Here is a 26,502-nt window from a genome sequence, read left to right on the forward strand (position 1 = left end):
TCAAGCTACCATCTAATGGGAGCTGTCAATGGTTATTCAGTTGAAATCCATACACCCCCTATGGAAGACATGACCTTAATCTTCCACACAGGGAGTGTGAATTTCAAATGGAGTTATTGATGGGTGATTCCATTTGAAATCTACACCCCCCTGTGTGGAAGATTAATATCATGTTTTGCATTGGGGTATATATATTCCAACTGGAATAGCCCTATAAGTTGAGGGTTGCAGCTTAACAGTAATGTCATTTGGGGGTACTCTAATACAGTAGTTAAAATGTTTGATATATATACTCATTGGACATAGAGTTGTATTTATAATAGCAATTTGATCCGATCCATTGGAAGTTTCATAGTTAAAATCCAAGATAAATTTACACAACTGTAGAGCTTTTTACACCAGTGCTACTCCTTGCCGCTCTAACAGTGGTTTCACTGCTTGATATATAGACTCATTGGATGCTGAGTATCTAGCAGGTCTGTAGAACTCTATAAACCAGTGCAATTCTTCAGCTCTCGTAATAGTTCAACGGCTTGGTATACTCTTTGAACATTGAGTTGTATATAAACTTGATCCTGAAGTCTCTTGGTTCGAATCCCAAGGATAAATACACGGCTTGTTGTTACCTCTTGCTCGGTATAGTTACTGGATCACTTTTCTCTTCATCTGAAAAAATGGAAATGAAGAGACAAACAAACAAATTTTAATTTAAAAATAAATTATTTTAACTTAAAAGTACTGATAAATCACATAATCCACTCATATGTGACGTGTCAAGTTAAAAGGAGACGTTTGGGCAGGTTATCAATTTTATCTTTAATATAGAGATATTTGGCTTCACAACGCTGTTTTCCCCAATGAAATCGGACATTCCGCAGCGAAGATATTGAATTCGTAAGTTATGGTATTATAAAATCGGAAATTGGGATATTGGCCTTTGCAAATATTATTGACAATGTTGAGAGTAGGAATTACCTTGAAAAATGTCTCAAAAAAATACAAGATGCCAGTTATATTCCGGTCTGAAACTTACAGACAATATTTTAAAGATTAATAACATCACAAATTCGCAACAAACCCAAATTGTGAAAAAAATCACCCCGGGCAGATTTTTGGCTATTTCTCCATTTACGATCCTGCCCAAAAAGTGTCTCCTTTTTACATGACACATCACATTACATGTCGTAGAAACATTGGTTCTCTCCCATATGTGAAGTTTTATTGCTGCAAAAACATATTTTACAAAATCCTCAAAACTGAATGATCATGGGGGCTTTGTATACTAAAATGCATACGGTATTTGTCTATTTCTTTATAAATAACTGCACAGAGTTTCCTACAAGACCATAAATATTACAATATGTTTGTTAAGAAATAAAGCTCCAACCAATTATTCCAGTATTCGACAATTAGTTTTCAGCTTCTAGATCAATCACTCTTGACTTCTTATTGACACCACCTGGGCTCTGGAGAATATGCGTTTTGGTTTTTTTTCAACCGTGATATCCACTCACAATATTCATCAAAGCCTCAGTATTTTCATTACATCACCATCCTCTCTATCTATGCTGTATTGAAGATTATATTTGTGTTTTTCAGCTTTACTGGCTTTATAGTTGACAAACCATGTATAACTTGTCAAGCCTTATTCATGATATCACAATATATGTACAGGTTATAACAGCCCCCTCCCCATAACAAAAAAGAAATCCACAAAAGGCCATTTTTTTGTCTTTTTTTGCAATAAAAAGGGTGGAAGAAAAATAGATAAAAGGTTCACTTTCTGGTGGTAAGGCATTCAAAAAGGGCAACGTTTAGGGGTTTTAGTTCCACTTTTTCAAAAAATCTGTGCAATCAAACTTTTCATTATCAACTTTTTGAAAGTTCCACACCCCCAAAATAAATCCCGCGTATGAGTCTGGGCCACAACATTGTTAAATCAGCACATAACCAATAACTGCGCCTGGAAAAGTTAGAATTATTCCACAGAAAATATGTAATAACATTTTCCCTGATTGTGGATTCTACCCATCCTTATTCAAGACAAAACAATTTTTGATAACCACGGAAAGTAAAATTTGGCTAATATCAGTCCGCAGAAATTCTTGCAAGAAAACACGAAATCATCATCTTACACTAAAAGGTCATTAGCGGACACCCAAATCGTACCAGGCAATAAACACCATAAAATAAGTGTTTGGCTTGTCACTTTCTTCCCTGCAAAATTGACGTCAATATTTACTTAGTATGGACTTTGAACAGCATGTGTAATTGAAAGTGCATACTTGGTATTTACTTGTGCAAGAGTGTTTGACAGATAAAGGAACAAAGATAACAGCAATGGACTTTCTTCATACGTCATGCGATGATGCTGACTCAAATAAATTAAATTCCACATTTTTATATTTTTATATTTTTACAACAAGTACTTTTTTGGTTTCACTTGATAAAGCTATAATGTACGAACTTTTAAAATGAGTTTGGTAAATTTGTCTCAAACCTGCCAAATTCATTGCATTTTTAGGACAAAAGAGCAAGTTTGAATTAAAGTCATATTGTGACTTAACCCCCCCCCCCCCAGAACATGCCATAGTTAAGCAGCTCAGATAGTATTTTAAGTGTTCTTTCATTATATCTCATTAGTTTTACTTAAAAATGACCAGCAAACTTTCTTGACAGTTGTTACTAATAATATTTCATAGCATTTGGCAAAGAGGTATGAAATAAAAATTTGACCAAAATCACATAGCACATTACCAATAATTATGTTCCTGTCACCTTTACTTTTGTTGGAAAGTTATTCAAAGGCGAGTCATAAAAAAACCACAGGAACAGAGAACACACTGACACATTTCTTCTCACTAATTTTGCATTACACGTCCTACAACACATCACATAAGTGTGATTTGCTCAAAAGGTGGCTTCTTTTACAAGTATCAGGGCACAGCCACATACTATGGGATGGGGGTGCTTTATTTTGTATTGGGTAATGATGAGCGGCTGGGATTCCAAAAGCATACCCCAAAAAATACACAATTTTATGAAGAAGAGACCTAATAATGTGCTAACTTTCTATTTATTTTGCTTTTAAATTACAGAAAATTTGTCTAATTTGCAAATTGCTAAAACATAATGAAGATGCTGCACTGTTTTCAGATTTTAGAGAAAATTTTGCAAATGTACCTCATCTCTAAACCAGTTTTATGAAAATTACACCTAAAGTTATACCAAAAAGCCTGAAAATGTCCAGGCAAATTTAGATTCACTCCTAGTAATTACACCATTTGAGGCATGTGGGGCATTGCCCCACCACCATAAAACATTAACTTTTCCCCTAATCAGAACAAAATATATTTTGAAAATCCCACTATTCTGGGGAAAAAATGCTCTCAGATTTGTGCCTCTTACACCTAATGCAACACATTAAATCAAATTTATGCTAATCCTTGAATGCAATCCAAAGCAAAGTTGGGATCAACTTTTCTTTGGTGTAAACACCCGATCTTTACCTGCCCTCACTTTTATTCAGGCATAAGTGATCCTGCACTTAATTATCTGGAAAGATTTTTGATTTATTCTTTCAAAACTGTCCACAATCTCAACCCAAAGAAGATATCTTACACTTCCCATAATGCATTTCTCCTATTTCAATTTTCTGTACTGATTTGCTATCTAGTGCAACATGGGTCGTTAGGAACAAAATGTACCCCAACGAACAGAGCACATCCAGATCTTACAAAATATGTTTATTTCTTGACTATCGATCCATGCTTAGCCAGTCTATTCTCAACATGAAATTAAACAAAGGGAACCTGTACAAAGTAATGTAATTGTCTTTTGATGAAATGAGGTGATGTATTATGTTGCAAAGGATTCTGGGAAGGGTAAGATATCTTCTCTGATTTCCACCTACCTTTCTTTTCAGGTGCTAGTGTTCCAGGTGATCTTTTAATCGGTGGTGTTCCTTTATGCGCCGGAGAGGTGGATTTTTTATGTGCTGGTGATCTTGGCATCCTGCCCTCTACCGTGCTTGTTGTTGGTTTTGATTGGGATGGACTGATTGTTGACGGTGGTGCACGGGGTGGGGATGTGCCAAATGGTATTGGGCTCCTTCTCAGTCTTGACCCATCTGCTCCTACATCTAATACTTCCCACCTAAAAATAGAGAAGTGATGAAGTTTTGGGAAAGGTTATCATAAGTAATTGAATGGTATACAAAAGTCTTTTTGTGTGATGGTAAAGTGGAAACAACAGTAGGAAAAGTCGGACTAAAAATGAATGCTGGTTAAGTTCATAACATTTAACAAAGGTCTTGTCATCAATACAAACAACAGAACACAGCTTGAAGAGGTAACTGATTTAGGAGCATGGATGCAGAGCTCAGAAAAGGATGTAGATATACGTAAAGCAGCAGCCTGGAGAGCATGTAAAGGAATGGCCGAGAACTGGAAGTCACCGCTCCCAGCAAGACAAAAGCAGCACTTGTTGGCAGCAACAGTACCAACTGCTTTATGTGTGTCAGGCAAGGACAGTCACTGCTGAAGTCACCACCAAAGTGGCAAAAGAGCTGGATGGCTGCTGCATCAGACTGCCGAGGTCAATGTGTAACATCCACTGGAAACATTAAATGTTATAGAGAGCTGCACCTGAACGGTGACCTTCCAAAATTATAGAAAGGAGGACACAGTTCGCTGCATGGTCAATGCTATAGAAACAAGACTGAACCCATAAAGAAAAGCAGGGAAGCCTCCTCTAACATACCTGAGCATCCTAAGACATGAGACCCCTGACATTGAGACAGGGATGTAAGGAAAGCTATGGAAGGCCATCACAGTTCAAGGAAACAAATGGACATAGAGATATGGAAGGCCATAACAGTTCAAATAAACAAATCAACATAGAGCTATGGAAGGCCAACACAGTTCAACGAAACAAATCAACATAGAGCTATGAAGGGCATTCACAGTTCAAGTAAAGGAATTGACATAGAGATATGAAGGGCCATCACAGTTCAAGGAAACAATTCAACATAGGCAGGTAGGTAGGCAGTGTGATTGGTTGAAATATAATTAATTGCTGAAAGATGTATTGTTCCATTTCACAACAATACATCTTTCACCAATTGATTATATTTCTACCATTACACAAATGAAAGACACTTAATATTCATTTTATATCACTCATAAATAAATTTAAATTTAAAGCATTTTATTAAATACCCATTTGCCAAGAAACAACCAAGTTCTGCCTTGTCATAATTCATATTTCCTATAAAATACCCATAACTAAAACAATGAATCTAAAGTGGTAAGACACATTAAAGTCACATGAAGAAGCAAAGGGTCATAACTTACTACATGGTATAAGCACAGGGATGTCAACTTTTCAGAATTGTTTGGCGTGAGATATTGGCGAACGGGGCATACCGGGATGGAAATCTTGTGCATGAGAGTTGACAGCACTGTACAAGCATCATTGGAGTGGCAAAAACTATCAAACATCATTGGTTGATAGTAAAATATAACTGAATAGTAATCAACTAATAAACTGTAAAGAATTGATGTATTGAGTGATATAATCAACATTACAAATGACCTGATAGCAACAAGAACTTACTTCATTTCATATTGAATTTCATAATATGAAGAACTTGAAACAATTACCGCACAACTTAATTGCTGATCTGAACAATTTCTTTAACTTTTTATGAAAATGACATAATACACATATAATTGCAAACAACTACCTGCATGGAATGATGGCAAATATCAAGCCAGAAACATTAAATCATACATGTAATGTTAAATTCAGTGAAGATGTTTAATGGGTAGTGACTATATCATCTGAAAGTCACAAAAAGTACTAACAATGTATTCCAATGAATGAAGAAAAATTGCAAAATGTTAAATAAATATAGCAAGAGAGATGTTCTGATATTAATTTTGAAAAGAAATGAGAATTTTTGAAATAATAGTTACTGCAACAAATGTTTGTCCATGTCAAGATTTTTAAAAAAATGCAAACTACATATATTGTATAGGCTATTCTAGTTTTGGAATCCATACACCCCCAATAGAAGACATTACCAATTTATCTTTCACACAAGGAATGTGAATTTCAAATGGGTCTACCTGAAGCCACTCCATTTGATATATACACCCCCTATGAGGAAGTCATGTCTTCCATAGGGGGTAGGCCTATATGGAGTGTAGTGTAACTTTCAAAAGCAATATGAAATACATGTGCAATTACAAGAAGTAAATACATGAGTTACTATATGTACTTTGTTCATTTAATTTTGTTTTTCAAGTGATCAGTAAATTACTGAAGTCCCTCACATATCTTAACAAAAGCTTGAGTCTGCTACAAACTGGCTTAGCTCAGCTTCAGAGGTCCAGATGAGTCTGCAATTAATGTTTTTATTTGAAACCATGACCTACCCTCTCTGATGTGTACTAAACAGGTCTGCCAGTGAATTGTTTTTCCATATTAATGTAATAAGTGGTTATTTTAGCGAACATAATTTTTTGTGATTTTCCGGCAATGGCTATCTTTGCAATTGTTGGTATTTTTTCCACAAAATTCATGTTATTATGACAAAATTTGCATTGTTAAAATTAAATTTGTGACTTAACCTGTATTCAAGAACCTTGTAAAATAAAAACCTAGTGAAAATTACCAATTATACATTATACAGTAAATTTACAAAAACATCAAAGTGTCACAATTATACTTCTAAGAATATGAAGAGTTCAGATGCGAAACAGGATTAACACCACATGTTGCCTTGTGTTATATATATTTCAACAACTCCTCCTATACCTTTGTACAGGAGTCAACCGTTGTTAATCTGTGATGAACCCACACTTTTACTGTAGCGTATACGCGAACCCGAGCGAGACTACGCGTTACGCGAGAGCGTGTAAAATTCGTCATGCCTGGAACCTGTGTGCGTACGCAAGCTTTACAAGTTGAATTCATTCATTTTTCAGGTAGCGGCTAAACATTGCAGTTTTATTCTGTGGTTTTATTGCGGATATCAACAGAGAAATAATCGACGTCTTTGCAAGGCTGAGTGACAATGATTAACTGACACTCCTCATAAAAATAATCATGTGAATTTACGATCTTTAGCTTCTTTTCGTTGTTGAAAGGGATTCAATCATGTTTCACCGTTGTTCATCACCGTTTAACAACTCGCGTCCGGCGCGTCTGCGTGGTTTACTTCGCTCATGGAAAGCTAAATCTGCCCTCGCGAAGTAAACCACGCAGACGACACGGCCGCATCGTTGTTAAACAGTGATGAACAACGGTGATACATGATTGAATCCCTAAATTAATATTGTTATTAACTCTCTCTGCACGGGTGTCCACTGCAGACGTCAAGTTTCAATTTGTTTTTAAGAATTGTAAATTTTCATGACCATATTTGGGATCAGTATGAAAAAAGCATTAAAATGAGTACAAACAAACCTTAGCTTGTATTGGTTCAGTGGTTCGTAAGAAACTTAGGACTTTGTATGTTGAAGCATATGGCTAGCACATATAGCATTAATAATGGCCCTCTCTAATTAGCCCTAAACAAACTGCATCTCTCCATTATAAAAGATGTAACAATGTTAGTATAAAAAGTACACAAGGCAGCCTTTGAATATATATTGGATTCTACATCTGAACTCTTCACAGATATACTGTCACTGATGAATAATATGAACATCAAAGCATGCAGGCATACACAATTGGGCTATTCCTGCTAAAAACCATACATCCCTATAGAAGACATGACCTTAATCTTCCACACAGGGACTGTGAATGAGGAGACCTGAATGAGTGACTCCATTTGAAATATACACCCTGTGCAGCTGTGTGTGGGAGATTAAGGTCATGCCTTCCTTAGGGGGTGCATGGATTAAAACTGGAATAACCCATCTACAACAAAATATTGAAGATCACAGATTCAAGTAATTGTGAAGGCTGAAGGCAATACACTTCAGCATCCCATTTACTTGCCATGACATAATATATAGGTGATGTGACCAACGGGAATGAGTCTGATGTTGCTAATATTATTTTGAGCTATCAGCAAACAAATGCTACAATTTTGTTTCTTATTGTATTCAGTAACTGACAAATTACCTATAAGGTGATGACAAGTAGTTTTATTTTCATGGGATTTGCATCATACTGTGTGTTGTCTCAAGTAAAGAGTGCTGTGAGTGTGTTTACGCAGTTGTATCACCAGTGTATGGACAAACCGCACCTTTACACGTGTGCATATGCCCCAAGAAATTGTGTTAGCATGCACGATTCAAAAAACTGCTACTGTGACATCCAACATGGCAATACTCTCAACTTGAGACAGGCCACACTCTAGTCATCATCATCATCCTTCGGCTGCGGAGCAGGTGACCACAAGATTTCTCCATGCACAGGGATCTTTGGCAAGTGTGGCTATATCTTTAATATAACTTTAATATTTTCAACATTACACTCATTCCCCTTGATCGTGTTACATATTGCAATGATACATGAAGGCATTTCCACATAGCAACAAGCGGACAATAATTTATGCTTGTATATAGATAAATGAATCCTTGCAGAGCAAAACAAAACATGTCGCACGCAATGAGAGGGAAAATTCACTTAAAAAATCAGACTGGTAAAAAGACGGTCATAAAAACAAAGATGAAATAGCTTGATATGTCTGGGTGCACTAAAAGCAACCACATTGTACTCACTCTTTAACAGCCTGCACTGGGGATGGGGTATTATGCAAGATTTTCTGCAAGAATTTGGAAGATCGACTGTTTTTGTCGATCCAGTGTGTATCCCGGGGGTTTCAAAGAAATGGCAAAAAAGCATACAAGATAAATTAAATATACAAACTACATCAAAAAAACAAAAGCTTACTGATGTGATCTACATAATGTGCACTACTCTCAAATTCACTTTTTTTTCTCACTCTCTCTCTTTCGCTCCACATTCCTACAAAGTAAGTTTTGGATGTTTGATCGAAAATCTGTATCTGCTGCGCTCTATGTCAGCCCGTTTTTGACCATTTCCATCAAATTTTCCCCCCTTGAAAGTTGCCTTGCTCTCCTCTCCCCCACCCCACCCCCTCTGAAACATTCCTAGCTCCACCATTGGAATAGGAAAGAAAGAATGCAAATCTTATTAGGATTGGCAGTGTCAAATTCTTTAATCTTGCTGCATAGAGTACTTCTCATGTTTCTACTTAAAACATCTCCCATATCAGACACAGGTGGTCAGCCCATTATCAGAACTGCCCATACTATAATTTCCGATCAACACAGGCCAAAATCAAACCTCGGAATAGGTTTTTCACTCAAGCAAATTGTTTATCTCATTTTCACCACCTCACACCTTATTTTCTTATACATGTACTCAGTCCAATCTCACTTACACTAGTCAATATACACATTCTAAATAACCACATGTTATTCATATAAGCCATGCCACTAGTCACAAGCCCAAAATAATATATAAACTGGTTCTCATTTGCTGTTTTCAGGCACATGTCTACAAGTGTATGCCTACTCGTTGCCAGGTCTTGACATTTTTTTTTATAACTTTCACATGCCTATCTGGCTAGTCCACTTAAATTAGTCAAGGTCTGGACCCTGAAAATAGGGGTATACTATACCTTCACTCACTGGAAGGATGACTTTATGTTTTTTGGTTATAGACCACCAATATACATCAGGTTTAATTAAGGGCTATTAACTTTAATCATGTGGGCAGGTTTTTTTCTATAGCCACTTTTGTGATTCCATAGTGTACACCCAGGGGTCGTATTTAGACCATCTTTTAAGGGTAGGTGTAGCATTTTTTTCCATAATTTAAACAAGAAAGAGGTAAAATGTTATTTTTAGAAATAGTTAATATCCCTCAAACCTAATGTAAATAACCAAAAACATCAAACCATTCTTCCAGTATGTGAGTGACGGTATCTCAAAAACTAGAGCACTTTTGGAGATTTAGACCTCACCAAATATCCAGCACCCCCTTGAATTTCAACAGCCCTGCTTTATGGTTTTGCTTAAGCATTTTGCATGACCCTGGTCCCATCAGGACCCAAGCATGTGTTTGCCCGATCATTTTGTCCAAACTCAAACAAGCACCCACTGTAGAAGTTTGTTGGACCCATAGATGGAATAATCAGGAGGCATACTATTTTGCCCACAAGAGGGACACAAAAAACATGACAGAGTGCTGAATCGATACTATAACTGAATGTGCCTCAGCTGACAAAGTGTTAATAAGAACCAGTTGAAGCAACCATTGTTTAGCAGTCATGCAGCCCATATGACTTTTGTCTATACAACAAGTGGCTGTGATGAGTGACACATACATTTGCTATTTCAATACATATATAATACCTATGGTAGTAAGGATGTTTAAAGGGAAATACAAAGTTGATGTCTGAGTAGATGTGTAAGACTAGAATTTGAGATTTGCAATTTAGTTGAATAAAATTGCTCAATTTAAATTTTGTCTTATCAACAACAAACAGGCTTCAGCAGCCAACTGGGGCCCATTTATGAATTTGATTTACAATGTTCAATCAAACCTTTCAAACAGCAATAATTATAATTTATTTTAACTTTGTCAGAGGCACTAATTTTTCTGTCTCAGGAGCAGCCTGCCTGTCCAAAATGGTAACCAGATGGGTGGCTACATGCACATACAGCTACTACACTGGTCCCAGGAAGACGAGGGACTCATACTTTGAGGTTCCCTAGTAAACATCCTTTGGTCATCACAAACAAAATAAATTAACTAAATGTGCTGTTATTCATGAATCTATCATATATTTAAACACCATACCCTATTACTATGCTCGAAATCCTTGAAAAACTTCAAAGTTCCTTTAACCTTAGTTGGCAAAACAATTCTGCACTCATATTCTAATCAACAAAATGATTTTGCACTCCTTGGCCAACAAGGGTAAAAATACTAGTTGAGCACATCTATAAGTACACAAATTGGGAGCCCATACTTTTCACAGATTGTGTGGATTTTCCCCACTGACTGACAAAAGTGGGACCGTACACCTCATCCCACCCCCTTTGCACATGCCAATGAATACAAAAGCATCTTTATTCCAAGCTGGGTTCATGCATACACTAGTTGTTATAATTTTACCAGTGAAAAGGAAATACCTCTGTGAAATCACATTGAATGTAAAACTGTGCATATTTGAAAATCCTTTTTCATCATCTTTACTCATTACTAGAAATTTTTTCGTATGACTAAATCTTTTTTCATCATTTCACTTTTATGTGAATTTTTGTGTACTTTAACTTTGAAGTTTCAATCAATCAACATCACAGAAAATTCTTACACAAACAAAACCAAAACTTCTCAACAATTTAAGGTCAAAAGTGGAATTTCTTGTTTGAATACCCTTCATATGCACCTTACTCTTTGTGATAACTAGTTTCATAAGAGTGGTATGAACAAACTTTTTGATAAAGAAAAAAACACAAAAACATGCATACTTCTCTGCAGCCTGCACATTGAGTCGTTTCTTGCTTGCTATTGCACGTTTGATCAGGGCTTCTATTGATGACAAGGGCTCTTGACTGCTATGCATATCCCTTACAGTCCTGCAGATGATACAAATATTTAAGTTACATGTAGGTTAAAACCTAAGTCTAATTTCAGTATTAGCTCTTGTTACATTTTCACTTGTACTTACTGAGCACTTTGAATCATGATCAAATCAAACCACGTCACACTGGGCAATTTTAATATTGAGTTACAATCATCAACTTGAAAAGTACCAGCATATAATATTGCTAATATTGGGCTATGCCATTTAGAATCCACTCACCCCCTGTTGGTGATTTAGCTAAAGCCTTCCACAGAGGGAGTATGGCTTACAGAGAGAATAAATTATTGGGCAACTTCAATTTGAAATACTCACTCTAGTTCTGGAAGATATAGGTGAAGCCATCTACAGGAGGAGTATGGGTTTCAAAACCAAAAGTTTAATGAAGTCCTGTAAAGAAAGTCTGATTACATTTGTAAAAAAAAATAGTTAAAATATCAGTCAAAGTTGACCTTTCGGACTGGAATTTTCAACATTTTACGCTTACGTTTCAGAGAGGGAGGGGTCAGTTTCCTCACGAGTGGACTTTCATTTTTAGGATGTCATCAAACTTTTGGTTTGTTATTTTCAGACTTGTCTTATTTTCACTTACTTTGTAGCATAATCTACATCATAGCAGGTTCCTTGGACATCCTGTTTTAACTGTGTCAAATCAACCTGCAAAATAAAGTGATAAGATTAACCCTTGATACCTAGGTTGACAAAGACTCAACTTCATCTCACCCCTGGGAGGACTATGGCACTTTGGCCCTTTGCATGATTAAAAATTGATCAGGAGAATCAATCTCGACTCTTGTGTATTTAAGCTAAGTTCAGTAAAATCATTACAAAATCTTTGGCCAAGCAAACAGGACAGAGTCCAAAATCTTCTATAACCTAATTTCTTTGGTCGCTATTTCAATTAATGCCAACTCCTCAGTTTCCAATTAAATCAAAACAAATAAAATATTTCCACCAGTTTAGCCCAACTTAGTTTTGTCAGCAAAGACATTGACTGTTATCATACTGACATTTTTTAACAGAATACAACTCTTCACTAAGTTGGACAATAAGTAGTCATAAAACATGTAGCGCAGATTGTGATGGTACCCAGTAAGTTTATGATCTGCACAGCATGCTAGGATATTGGAGCCAACATGACACAGCGTACTGCTTGCATGTTTCTGTGTGGCAATCATTGAAATTGTGTGGCTAATGGTGAAATGTACCCATTATGTTCCCACATTAGCATGATAGACACCCATTATGATGAAGGATGCGATGGTGGGATGTTTCTCACTACATCAGTTGTAAGGTGCATGTGATTCTTGATAGTGACTATGCTTCCAAACTCCTATAAGTTGGTCTGTTTTCCAACAGTTTTACTATCCCATATATGACATTCCTTACTTACCTTGCTCTGAGCAAGTTTTGGTAATGATTTCCTCACATGTTCTTGGAGTCTAAAGAGTGCTAATGATGGTTCATTAGCTACTATATGGAGACACTCAGAGAATTTCTCTGTCACTGCAAAGAAAAGATTAATTGAAAATATTTAGTCTGAAAGTTAAAAAAATGAATATTATAAGAGTCATCAACTCATCTAGCTTTTGTAAATGCTTATCATCCTATCAAAATTTAAAGAAGGCCTAAAGTCAAATACTGCATCTATTTTTTTTCCTGATTGTCTACCATGTTAACTTTAAGGCAGTGACCTCAATGCTTTGATGCAAAAGTGACGTGCACTATCAACAGCTTGGATAGCAAAACCTTATTTTTATCATTTAAAATTTTTTTTTTGGTATTACAGTTTTCACCTATTGCGTACTTTTGTTTTCAAATCTTCACACAACTTCCTTGAACAGGAATATGTCCTTATTGTCATTCACACAATATTAGCACACTCTGAGCCCATCAACCAGGGTAGCAGCATGCCCAAGTTGAGTGCAGGCTAATTTTACTATCCAATTGGAGTGCTGGCTCCAGGTATAATTTAGGGGTTCATTCATATATTTTCATGACTAAACGGTTGTTTTAAGCGCCCTTGGCCAGCATATGCCGATGGCATAAACAACCGCTTAGTCATGAAAAATATGAATGAACCCCATTCATACATCCCAGAACATTTTGTGATTCTTATTTCATCAAAATAATAACAAAAAAGTTATTAAAATACACGATTTCCCTGCATTTTCCCTACCCGGCGATCTCACATCCGGGACACCGGGCATAAACGCTGTTTATGCCCGGCTCTCAACCAATCACGCGCGCCGTTATATAGCGAGTATGTATGAACTTTTTATCTTTTTATGATCAAAAAATTATTTGTTTAAAAAAATTGTTTACAAAATTGTTTTGTCCCTGTCAGTCAGCATCAGTGCCGGTTACACCTAACCGGCATAACCCTATCATCAATCATACCTTTTTTGACTCTGTATTCCACTTCGGTGTCGATGGTGTCTGTAACGAGAACATAATGAGCTATTGCAGACGTTATTAAACTCATTTAAGCCCGACAAGATGTCATGCATAAACAGAATAAGTAACAAAGAATGCATTGCCTGTACACATGTATATGGAACTTGTGCAACACTTCACCACAACCATGTCACCATGAGGAAATGCATCTTTTTCTATAATTGTTAATTCTAAATTTGCGTCTGATAGAATTAATTTATACGGCTACAACATTTCTAGTTAACTAATATCTCTGACATGCAACAGGTCAAGACAAGTACAGGTAGATTTTCTCAGCAAGCAAGCCTTCAAAAATATTTGGCTATTCCAGTTGAAATCCATACCCCCTGTGGAAGACACAACGTTAATCTCCTACACAGGGAGTGTAAATTTCAAATTGGGACTATCAGAATGGGTGGCTCCGTTTGAAATATACACTCCCTGTGTGGGAGATTAAGGTAATGTCTTCCATAGATAGTGGGTGTATGGATTTCAACAGGGATAGCCCATATCAAAATACTTTGAAACCTTTTTGCATAAAAACTATCATTAATTGTAGATTCAAACAGCTAGAACTATAATTTAATCAATTTCAACTTTTAAAACAACAATTATGAATATCAACAAACATTACAAAAGTTTAAACTACATGAATATAGTGAAATTTCATGCCCAAAACCAGAAGCAAAAACAGCTGGAATAACAAAGATTTTGAAACTGTTAATGAACTGTTAATTCTTGCGACAACACCATGGCCCCAAATAGCCTCAATTTTAGTGACATACTGTAGTTCCATAACCCCTATCTATGCAACTATCAATGTTCATTATGTTGACCTCAAGCTGTGAAGTATGAGTTTAATTCAAAGGTCATTCTATTGTGCACAAGTATAGGGTTCAAGAACTGCAAGTGTCTTGACAGATCAATACATGTTTGAGACTTTATGAGCTACAAAAAGTTCCCACTATCAGATAAAATGGTCCGATGCATGCACACATAAAATGTCTATACGTTTATAGTATACCTGGTCTTAGTTCCAGCTTTGATTACCCTTTTTCTAAAGGAATGAAGAACCAATATATCATAACCTATAACTTCAACATCTACAATAATTATTGAATCAATATAAGTTTTCAGTTCAGCCTTGCCAATACAAAGGAGTGGTTGCACACAACAGATAATGCTAATAAGTTTCAGGTTTAAGATTTCCAGGTATCCAAAATGCAAAAAATCTACTGAGGGAAAGTTTTGGTGTGTTGTGTCGATTAGAAATAACCATGGGCAGTTTCTAGGTCAACATGTATCCAACACATCAAAGTTCTCATAGAAACAGGCTAACAGAGGTCTTGATTTTGGCATGCCGTGTTGATCAGAAACTACTGATTTGGATAACAGGTGTGTGATATGGCACAAGTTCTCCATAGAAATGTGCTACATGTAATAGAGGCCTTGAAGTCGCACTTGATTTTGGCATGCTCTGCCAATTGCAAATAACAGGCTGTATAGCAGGTTTCTAGAAAAGCTTGACAAAAAGTCAACCTGGGTCAAACAAGATAACAGTTCTCAGTAGAAACCTTCCGGTTACCAGGGATATAAATGGGTAATTGCATGCGCCATTGAACATTTAAGGGGACTCCTTGGGTCTTTTTATGCTGAAATACCATCATCCAATTCTGGAATGTAAAACAATTTTAATTTTTTAACATTTCCGGATTTTTTTTTTAATTGTCCTATTTCTGTAATATTTACATTCCTGTGTTACTCCAATAAGACACTGACTATATGCATTTCTCCTATCTGGTGGCACTTTCCCAGACTGAATGGCAAATGTGGGAGGGTGTGGCTCCTCTTTGCGTATGATGCTGGGCCAATTTTTTTTGGGGTACAGGTTTTTACGCTTTTTGGGACAAAAAGTCCACTTTTTCAAAATCAGCACCCCCCAAATGAAATCCCGCGTGCGGGCCTGTGCTGGACTATTAAGCTATCAAACAATACTTATCCTGACAATGTCTTACCTCTTACAGCAGGATGTGGTGGCACTCTACCACCTAACAATGTAGATGAGTAACCAGGCCCACTGTTACTAGCCATAGCTACAGCCATACAGGCTAACTCACTGTCACTCATTGGTTCATCCACTGTGTTGCTTTTCAATGGGAAGGAAAAGGAATGATGAGGTTTGTACTTGATGATTTCAAGTGATTTTCTTGTTATGTTGAGCACCACTGCTGTCCTGTTATCTCATGTCATCGTCATCAGCATCATTATGAGTTACCTGTGAAAAATGGAATTATTATTAGTGTCAACATACACTGTAAATTCTATTAGGTTGAACTCAATGAACTGTTGGACACAAATATTGCAGCGACTGCATATTGAGGAGAGTGAGTGCAATAGCAATCGCTTCCTACTGCTCTCCTTAAAGCCCTAACCCTAACCGCCTAAGGGCTTTTTGGCGACGGGAAGGGAAAGAAGGAAGGAATAAAGAGAGAAAAGAAGGAAAGAAGTTGTTTGCTCTGGGTGGGATTCGAACCCGAGACCCCTCGCATGCCAGGCACGGGTCGGCGACACTTTGCGAGTCTTGGGCTTCATGGCCAGCTAAACCGCGTTTATATATCACTTAGGGCGATTAAGCGTCATCACACCACGTGGGATGCATGCACTAACAGTGCATATATCAAGTAGTATTTTGTAGTATACCGTCCTGTTAGGGTTAATGTACGATCTTTTTAAATTTTTAGATTTTTCTTTTTTTCTTCCAAAATGATAATATGCATTATGCAATCATTATGAAAGTTCCCAATACATTTGCTCGCGAAAAACATTGGGAATTTGCAAAGAAACAACATCATTAAACTTCACCTCTATCACTCGAAATACCTCGCACTATTTGGATTAGGATGGTGAGACCGGGCGAGTGCGGCTTCAGAGTTAGTCTCCTACGCAGCCAGTTTGGTTACGCTCCCTCAACGTGTGGAGGGAGCGTAACCAAACTATCTCCGTAGGAGACTACGATTTGCGAATCTAAAAATTATGATAATATGTCGGACCAACAGAAAATCATCCCGTTTTACTACAAATAGGGCGAATTTGACAGTTTGCTCATAGATTTAAGTTGGAACATGTGTAAGTATTAATACAAATATGCCAAAAAATCGGTTCTGAAAAAAATAAAGGTATATTCTGAAAAAAGATCGTACATTAAGGCTTTAAATCCAGGCCTAGAAATCCATGGCAGTGCGGGCGAATCTATTTGGATTCTCGCAAGAGAATTTTCAGGGGTGGAATTTCGGCGGAGTCCGAGAGTCGACTCGCAGAGACTCCCGTAGAAGTCCTATTGCGAGAGTCCATGTGAACTCGCTGGAAATGATCGGCTCAGCGAACTTACGTTTAAGTTCAGTGAAATGAAAATCCAAGGCAATTATCAACTTGCCCTAAAAAAGTTGCCGTGCCCCTTCAGAACCTTAATTCGAAGGCTGACTATTGATGATAGATGAATTAATATTTTGAGCCTTTTTTACATCTTGTTGGCCTAAAAAATAAGCGCCCACCCTAACGGTAGTTTCATACTACCATGCATGCCGCTTGCCGCTGAGCGGCGTGGAGGATGCGCATTGCAGACAAACGGACACAATCAAGCAAGGCTTGTCATTGGTCGATACGTCATGCCGCTCGGCAAGCGGCAGGAGAGTATGACGGTGGCATTAATGACAATGTTTTCGTTTTAAGCGCCCTTGGTTTACATGTACAGTTGTCTAAAATTTACTTTACATGTTTAGCAACATTTTTTATGTTACACACCAGACATAGACGTTAAGGTACTAATTTCGAGGAGCATAACAAACACCAAATTGGTGTCGTATGACCTTTGACATGCATGCATTCTTTTGTCGAGAGTTGACATGGTCTTTCAATTCGTGCCGAGTGTCCTTGGCAGACTTGACTATATGTAGGTATGCCAGGCAAACACATTTGCTAGTCAGCCAAATTCGCCGACAATGTCAATGCATTTTTACATACAAATTTAAAACAAGTGGCCGAAGAAAGAAACCTACATAAATATGTTTTCTATACTTCACTTGACCCAAATATATGATTTTTATGGTGATAAGTCACTCGCACATGGAATTTTAGAGGATTTTGATAGCAGTTCCATTAAAAAAGCTGCTATCATAATGAGACTAAGATCTAGAAACACCCCCCGAAATGCCGTTTTGGGGAATTTTGCTAGCTGAATCTTTTGACATTGTTTGATGAAATTCAATCTTTGACAAGATGTAACTTTGCTACGGAAAGTGCTATGAAAAAAAGGTTTTCAGTTTTGGCTTTGTTTACTCAACGGCTTTAATTTGATATACATGTATAAAATGATGCAGTTTGATGGCAAATTTGAATTCACCTAGCATACCTACTATATGCTTCAGTGGTCATGAAAGGATTCAATAGATAACCTCTGCCCCACTAATCCCCAGCTATTGTCTGAAATTGCTCCTCGGAAGATATATCATAACAACTCAGTCCTCAAATGATAGTCATATAACGACCAAAAGATAAAAGCCGTTGGTCCCGTGTACAGGAAGAGTCAAACCCTGTGCACGTTAAGTGTCAAAGCTATTCGAAAAGAGAAGGGGGACCATTCTGATATCTGCAATCAATCCTAGGTTCCAGAATCGTGCATAGGTAAAACTGTGCACGTAAAGCCTGTGCGTTGATACTCAACCATTTGAGGTAAGCACGTATATGGAAGGAAGGAAGGAAGGACTTAGTTCCGCAGTCTAGTTACACACATATTTTTGGGTAGTCCGAATAATCAGACCCAGAACAAAAATATTAAAGGGCATTTCGTGATCCACAGCCTCATCCCCCACTTTTCTCAAAAAAAAGTTGAGATTTTTATATCACTGGAAACCTCTGGATACATAATGTTTATTTACAAAATATTTCTTGCAGATTAATTCGTTTTGCAAAGATATCGTGAAATTTGAATTTCGTTCTGGTGCACCAGAACGAAATTACGACGCATTGTCTATGCCTATGGAGCAGTGTAATACACATAATCATGCATATAAACTCGCAAACGCAAAATCGGAATCAACTGACATTTTGGGAATAGGCTTTTTTCGTGGATATGTACTGAAAAATGTCATAAAAAGAGGATGCTGGGATCACGAAATACTCCTTTAATTTCTGACATAATCGTGTAATTTTTGGGTAAGCTTAAAAACAAATACCAACATCAATGCTGTCAACACGTCCTCCAATGTTAGTTCAGGACAAACGAACACAAATAACGTTTTTCACATCTTGCTTTACCTCTCTGAAATTTTATACTACCCATATGCTTACTATAAAACCGTCAAAATGGTCAGCAAATATGTAACATCTTGCATGCTTGACACGGTCGGTGTTTTTTTCGTCAGTCAATCAGCCATCTTTATTGTCGATATTCGATTTCGATACCAGAGTAATCGATTTATCGAAAATCCCGTTGCCCAATTTTATGTTTAGGGATTTTTGGATTTTCTTGTTTAAAAAACGTATTGACACGCCGGTGAACCCGGATTGGTTGCTCATTCCATACTTTGGTGTGTTTTTCAGGCAAAAAAGTTTAACAGAAAATTTTCACTATTCGCAACTCCAAATGACCCCCTTTTACTTGTTCGCAGCCAAAAGACCCAAAAAAAGACCCCTTGTTGTTGTACCCGTAGGCCAAAATTCCAGGGGATGGGAGCATAATTTATCAACCCGCAACATTTTATGTGCCTCTTCCGGGGCCAGGGATGGAGCCTGTCAATTACATTTGGAACTTCCAAAATTTAACATTGCAAATTGTAGTAAATAGGGCCAAAAAAACATATTTTGCATTGCAAAAATCACACTTGGCTTGACTCAAGTCTAAACATTCAGAATCTTGAAGATATTAATCTTAATCTTAGCTATTTTATGTTAAATTTTTTAACAACTGGTTAGGCCTATACTTTAGAATAGAAAATGTTTTTGCAAACAACTTGTAGTGCATTCAATATAGGCTTGATTGTCGCAGCATACACAACAACCTAACTTAAACGCATGTTTTTGACATTTTTTTACAAAAAATAACCAAATATTATACTTTACTATATAGGCCTAAACTGTATCATTTACTTATTGTCTTTTATTATTATAGAAGGCCCCTAGGCTTAGAAATTAAAAATTATATGAGCGCTCTATTTTGTTTGGCAAAAAGGATGATATTTTTATAACACCAAAAATGAATACTGTTCTGGAATTAGAGCTAATTTCAGGAATAGAATAGATGGTAAAAATATGAATTATTGCTGTTGAATCAAGTTTTCCGCATGCCATATTTGGCCCGACCGCATCAATCACCCATGCACATGTTACGCATTTTGACTTCAATTCCATTACAAAATCTTGATCCCGGATCTTTGTAAGGAAATGTGAAGCTAGTGTGTTTTGCTTAAAGTTTGGTTTGTTGGTTTGTCTGTTCGTTTGCTTGCTATATAATTGTAAAGGCCTAGTATTTGTTTGTTTGCTTGTTATCATCTTTTTGTGTTGTATGCCAAAAAGTTTGTATCATAGTCCACGTTTCTTCATTAGGCCTATTATGTTTTCAGAATATCCCTTCCTATAGGCTATACTTTAGAGTCCAATACAATCAACACTTGCACTCAAATGTGTTGGATAATAGGCTCTCTTTTTTCTCCATTTATTTTTCAACAATTTTTGACCAAAAATCGTTTTTGACCAAAAACTGTTTTTGACCAACAAAAGACACATTTTTGACCAAAGATCACATTTTTGACCAAAATCACGTTTTTGATCAAAGTTTTTTCACAAAAAATCACGTTTTATTTTTTCACCCAATACAAAATGTATTGGTCTTGCTATGAGTTTTAAAGTTGGGTTCAAAGCATTCAATTTTAGGCCTATATCAAAATTCTCTTTTGTTACAAATTCATTGACCTTGTGGAAAAATAAAACGGAGCATTTAGATTTTACCGCTCCACTATTAAAGCTGAATATTAAGATTTCTTGACCCGTTTTTGTAAAGAATTTGTTGTTGGCTTTGGAAAAAAATACTGTTTTTTTTTCCTTCAAATATTTCATTTTAACATTTACGTAAAATAAATAGTTTAATGGGAAAAGGGACTTTATATTTTATTCTTTGCAAAGAAGTGGCGGAAAACCCTGAAAGGTGCATGCCTTCCATTAAGAATCTGGAGCAGATGCTTTGTATTAACCATGTTAACTGTTTATAATGAATTGTAGATGACTTTAATAAAATTATTTTCAGCACTTCAAAGTATTTCTTCATTTATTGTTTAAAATGATTTTAAGCATTAAAACATTACAGAAATATATGTAGGTTATGTTAAAATGCTTACATAAGGAAAACTGTAATGAACTGCAGCAATGGATTGAAAGCTATTGAATAAGAGCAGGAGAGGAGAGGAGAGGAGGGAGGGAGGGAGGGAGGGAGGGGAGGAGAGGAGAGGAGAGGAGAGAGAGAGGAGAGGAGAGGAGGGAGGAGGGAGAGGAGGAGAGGAGAGGAGAGGAGAGGAGAGGAGAGGAGAGAGAGAGAGGAGAGAGGAGGAGAGGAGAGGAGAGGAGAGAGAGGAGAGGAGAGGGAGAGGAGAGGAGAGGGGTAGAGGAGGGGAGAGGAGAGGAGAGGAGAATAAAATAGAGGAGGGGGGAGAGGAGGAGTGGTGAGGAGAGGAGAGGAGTGGTGAGGAGAGGAGAGGAGAGGAGAGGAAGAGGGAGGAGAGGGGAATTAGGGAAGGGGATTAGGGAAGGGAAGAGGTCAAAACATGCAAAACAAAATTAAATAACTGATTTTCAATTTTAAAAATACAAAGTGATCCTTCATAATGGGGATTGTGAAATGCCAGGAAAGTTGTCAACACCACCCCTCATACCGGGCCCTCATATTTCTTCAAAACATTAATAAATTAGTGTGCAATTCCTAATGGGTGATCTACGTTATCCAAACTAAATCCAAGCAAATAAATCATTATTCCTATGTGAGAAGTACTGATAACTTTCCATGTTACATGTTGGCAATGGGCATCAAAAATAAAAGGATTCTTATGGAGAGAAATTGTGAAATTCCAGGAAAGTTGTCAACACCACCCCTCATACCGGGCCTTCGTATTTCTTCGAAACATTAAATTTAAATTTGTGTGCAATGGGTGATCTACGTTATCCAAACTAAATCCAAGCAAATAAATCATTATTCCTATGTGATTAGTACTGAAAACTTTTCATGTTACATACGGCAAGGGACGTCAAAAATAAAAGGATTCTTATGAACATTTATATCATTGCTAATATTTTGTGAACTACGTTATCCATTAGAAGCTATTAGAGATGTACAGAGGATTACGAAACATGTAATTTTTTTCTTAATTGTTGCCTGTTAATTATTGCCTGCACATGAACAAACCTAAATGAATCTGCTGAATGCATGACTCTCACCTCAACAGACTCGATTCCACGCTTTTTTGCGCTAATGGATACACATGACAAGCAAAATATTTGACAATAATGTATAGGAAATCAGAAAACACATTTACAAATCGATTACATGAAATACCGTAGTGTTTAATTTTGAGGCTGCGTTTTAACAATTAACGACAAATTTCGAAAACTATGGAGCAAAGAATAATTATTGAAAAATCAAAACAGGCAGATGAATATTTTTGTTAATCCCATTTCATTGCTCTGTAATTGGAAAAAACAATAGCTCTACTTCTCCGGCTGTGTATTACACTGATTTTTACCCACGCATCAGTTTCCCGTCATTATAGACAAAACGGATACTTTAACTTTCAACATTAAATTCACCTACCCACCTAATTTGTATCAAAGCATCTTCCAGGATCTATAAAAAGGGCAAATTTTAGACATTTCACGCGGATCCAAGGTTGAATTAGATGAAGCAGGCTTTTCACTTAACGAAATCAGGTACCAATCATTTTGATGAGGGTAGTGTGTGCATATGAAGACCTTAGACTATGCCATAGTCGAATTTTATTACAAATATGTTATTATTAGTCATGATGAACCCATTTCGTTGAACTTACAATTATACTGATGTTTATTAAAATTAAAGTATTCAATAGTAAAATGGTCATAAAGAGATAAAAATATGAGATGATTAGTGACAATAAAAGTAATTGAATGCAACATTATCTTGCATAATTATAATGGCTTACTTTAATACTGAACAATTCTGATTTTGGAATCTACCAGTTTATTGATAGCGAACCCCGAAAATCCCTTGGGAAGCTAACAAACAGAGGGAGTGCGGTGACTGAAAAGATCAGATACAGATGTGAAAATCTATCAGTTGTACACAAATCAATATAAATCAGAGTTTTATGCTTAAATGTAATAGCCAGAGTATGCAAAATGGGCAAGTGGACTACGGAGAAGTCTAATGAAGACCTGAGCGCAAGAAGACCGTAAGTCCACTTGGCCTCTCAACATGTAAAGTTACGCATAGTTTCTTAGGGTTTTATCATACATGTTTAATACATGTTCCAGGGTGAAAAACATCATGAAAGGTTGTGTAAGATTTGTTTTGGCCCCTGAACATGTATAAAACATTACCAAACTATACGGAACTATACGTAACTTTAGTGTATACATGTTGAGGGGCCAAGTGGACTTACGGCCTTCTTGCGCTCAAGTCTTCATATGTATCCATGCTCTATCCAGGGCCGTATAAAAGTTCTACTTGTGAGGGAAATGTAGCGTATACAAGAAAGTCCAAAGTATACAAGCAAATTAAGAAAGGGCCACTTTTTTGTTAAACCGTTCCATTTGTGGGTGTTTAAAGGGCCACTTTTTGCATGCAAAAAAAATTATTTATTAAAAAAAACCATTTAGGCCTAATCTGTGGAGCTACTGGACCACGAATACAATACACTTTTTTCACCCAATTTTCAAAATAGAAGCACTTGTGATTTTACCTAGAAGCAGCCGGGTTGAGAAATACAGCCCAAAATCCTTCCCAATCTTGGCAGATGCTTAAATTCAAGCATACGTTTATTATCTGGCACAAATTTTTCCCAAAATCTGCACAATTTTTGTTTGTTTTCAATATTGATTTATAGGTGGTAACTTTTACCGAAATGTATAAAAACACCGCAGATCAGGACGAGAGCCCCCCGAGAGACATTATTTGGTGATGTGAAATCTACAGGCGCACAACCCTAATCAGCCTACACATAACCATCACAGCTAGGATAATACCATGAATACGGGTAAACCAGGGGAAATCCAGGGAAATTTCAAGCAGGGCAAGGACTGTACCGGGCAGGGCGGGCACAGGGCCAGGGGCTCGAAATCGCTGAACATCAATGCATCGGAGCCTATGGCTTACCGATTGAGCTATGTCAAATTTTAAAATGCAAACATGGTAAATGTTGTTTAGAACTGGTCTCTATTATTAGCTGGTGGAAGGAAATCATTTGAGTGTTTGAAATGATGTCCTTGATCATGAGGGACCATTCTAGCCCGGGAATTTTAGCGCCAAAGACTCAAATATCTCTGTGTCGTGTGATTTCACTGTTACAATGCTACGGAGAGAATTGCGTAACTCAGGCAGCAAGAACTACAGCAAGGAAAAACGTCAGTAAGCCTAAGTTTATCAGGAAATTAAAATAAAGAGTCTGGTAAACAGTTCAAGTTCAAACTCAGGAAGCTATCGAAGACCCATTATTACATGTCTAACACTTGAATGGATTGGATCCCAGAGTTCCTAACGGGCTAAAAAGTAACGCGAATTTTGTTGAAATTGGAAGGGAATTCCCATGAAATGCAAGTGGTTTGTTACTTTGCTTTTAAAATAATAACCTGTCTGTCCCTACGTTTATAGTGTATAAAAATAGAAATTTTGACCAATTCTAATAGATAAGATCATAATCTCGTCTATTGCCTTTACGGCCTTTAATGTTGATGATAAACATCTAAAAAAAAGTAACTAACCCCCTTAAATAATGCCCATATTTCAAAAAGGGGCTATTGTATTGCAAATCTGTAAAATGCGTTGGAAGCAGAATTTATTTCTGCGCATTTTGACACCTCATTTGATACGATAGCCCAGAAAACAATAAAACACCGGTCAATTGCAATTTAAAGGAAGGTGACCTGATATACCGTATTTGGAAAATCAAATTCTTTAAAACTTACGTATAACATAAAATGTCATCCCTTTCAAGCACTCATGCAAAAAGAACATGTAAATGTTTTTTGTAAATGTGACTAATTCCTAATGGAAGTACCGACATTTATACAGCGTGATATTGGTAGTCTACAGTGTTTTTATTAATGATAATCATCATGATCATGTAATATATTGATTTCAAGTGAAAGACCTTATTTTTTTCATAAACATATTGAAATTAGAAGTTCCAACTCAGTGTATTTCCGAAGATATTATCAAAAAACTGCCTAATTAGTCTCAAATGTGGTATACCATATTTGAGACTAATTCAGCAGTTTTTTGATGATTTCTTCGGAAATATACCGATTTGGAACGCCAAATTTCAATATGTTTATGAGAAAAATATGAGCTTTAATCTGATACTAAAATCAGGACTTTGTTGAGGTAAAGTGGGGGATGAGATTGTCAATCAGGTTACCCACCTTTAATGTAGTGAGGTCCAGATTTGAAAGTTGCACTTACATACAAAGTTTTACAATACAAAAACCCTCAGATATCATTACACAGATTTCCTTCCATTACACTGAATGCAAAATCAATAGAATTTACTGCAACTTTCAAATCTTGGGCTACATTGGTTTAAATGTACGCTGTGACGTCAATATTTAGTCAATTGCTACAAATGAGGTGTCAAAATGTGCAGAAATAAATTCTGCTTCCAACGCAATACAGATTTGCAATCACCCATTTTTGAATAATGGTCAATATTTATGGGGGGGGGGGGGGGGTCAGTTACTTTTTTGAGATGTTTAGTAACGTCGTCCATGATGTAGGATATCTGTGATTAAAGCTGACGAGTTTGGTTGATTATTTTGTAAATCTGACCAGAACATCTTCTTGACAAAATCAAAATTTGATCGAAATCGTTATAATATGGCTTTAATATTAGGGAGACTTACGAAATCGTATACGAATATTCACTTGCTTCAACTTATTAGTAAGTGACAAAAGGCTAGAATAAAAAGATTGGTCACACCTAGGAGGCTAACATTTCAGAATAACAATGACGTACGAAGACGAAAACGAAAACAGAAATTGAAGAGATAAAAAGACCTAAATATCATGAGCAAAATCATTACAAGTTACAACTACGAAGTTTTAACTAGAAAAAAAAAGTGTTTTGGTTTCATACAAAAAAATAAGTCCAATTCGGTATCTAGATGTGATCCAAAAATGTTGACTCTCATGAAAGACGGTT

At 36.6% G+C, this 26,502-nt stretch overlaps 1 protein-coding gene across 4 annotated transcripts; it reads right to left on the reverse strand.

The window, feature by feature from the left end:
- Positions 1-58: 58 nt before the first annotated feature.
- LOC140159103 (BLOC-1-related complex subunit 8 homolog) lies at positions 59-19,507 on the reverse strand. Of its 4 annotated transcripts, none has more exons than XM_072182452.1 (9): positions 19,418-19,507; positions 16,087-16,346; positions 14,036-14,095; positions 13,029-13,141; positions 12,228-12,292; positions 11,523-11,630; positions 8,739-8,804; positions 3,914-4,155; positions 59-666 (listed from the first exon to the last, which is right to left on the reverse strand). In XM_072182452.1, the coding sequence occupies exons 2-9, from the start codon at positions 16,196-16,198 to the stop codon at positions 623-625; spliced, it is 810 nt and encodes a 269-aa protein (XP_072038553.1). In that variant the 5' UTR covers positions 16,199-16,346; positions 19,418-19,507; the 3' UTR covers positions 59-622. The 4 variants fall into 4 exon arrangements, with proteins under 4 accessions (XP_072038553.1, XP_072038554.1, XP_072038555.1 ...); XM_072182453.1 differs by having other exon boundaries at positions 19,385-19,464; XM_072182454.1 differs by having other exon boundaries at positions 60-666; positions 14,036-14,074.
- Positions 19,508-26,502: the final 6,995 nt, after the last annotated feature.

The sequence above is a fragment of the Amphiura filiformis genome, chromosome 8 (assembly GCF_039555335.1).
Source record: "Amphiura filiformis chromosome 8, Afil_fr2py, whole genome shotgun sequence".
Lineage (NCBI taxonomy): Eukaryota > Metazoa > Echinodermata > Ophiuroidea > Amphilepidida > Amphiuridae > Amphiura > Amphiura filiformis.

What these genes read in the sequence shown, in the direction of transcription:
- LOC140159103 (XM_072182452.1), bottom strand. Translation starts at nt 16,198, where the DNA reads ATGAGTGACAGTGAGTTAGCCTGTATGGCTGTAGCTATGGCTAGTAAC. An exon ending in ACCACATCCTGCTGTAAGAG is followed by an intron (nt 14,096 to 16,086) that starts GTAAGACATTGT and finishes CGTCTGCAATAG; the next exon opens with CTCATTATGTTCTCGTTACA. An exon ending in GATGTAGATTATGCTACAAA is followed by an intron (nt 11,631 to 12,227) that starts GTAAGTGAAAAT and finishes TATCATCTGCAG; the next exon opens with GACTGTAAGGGATATGCATA.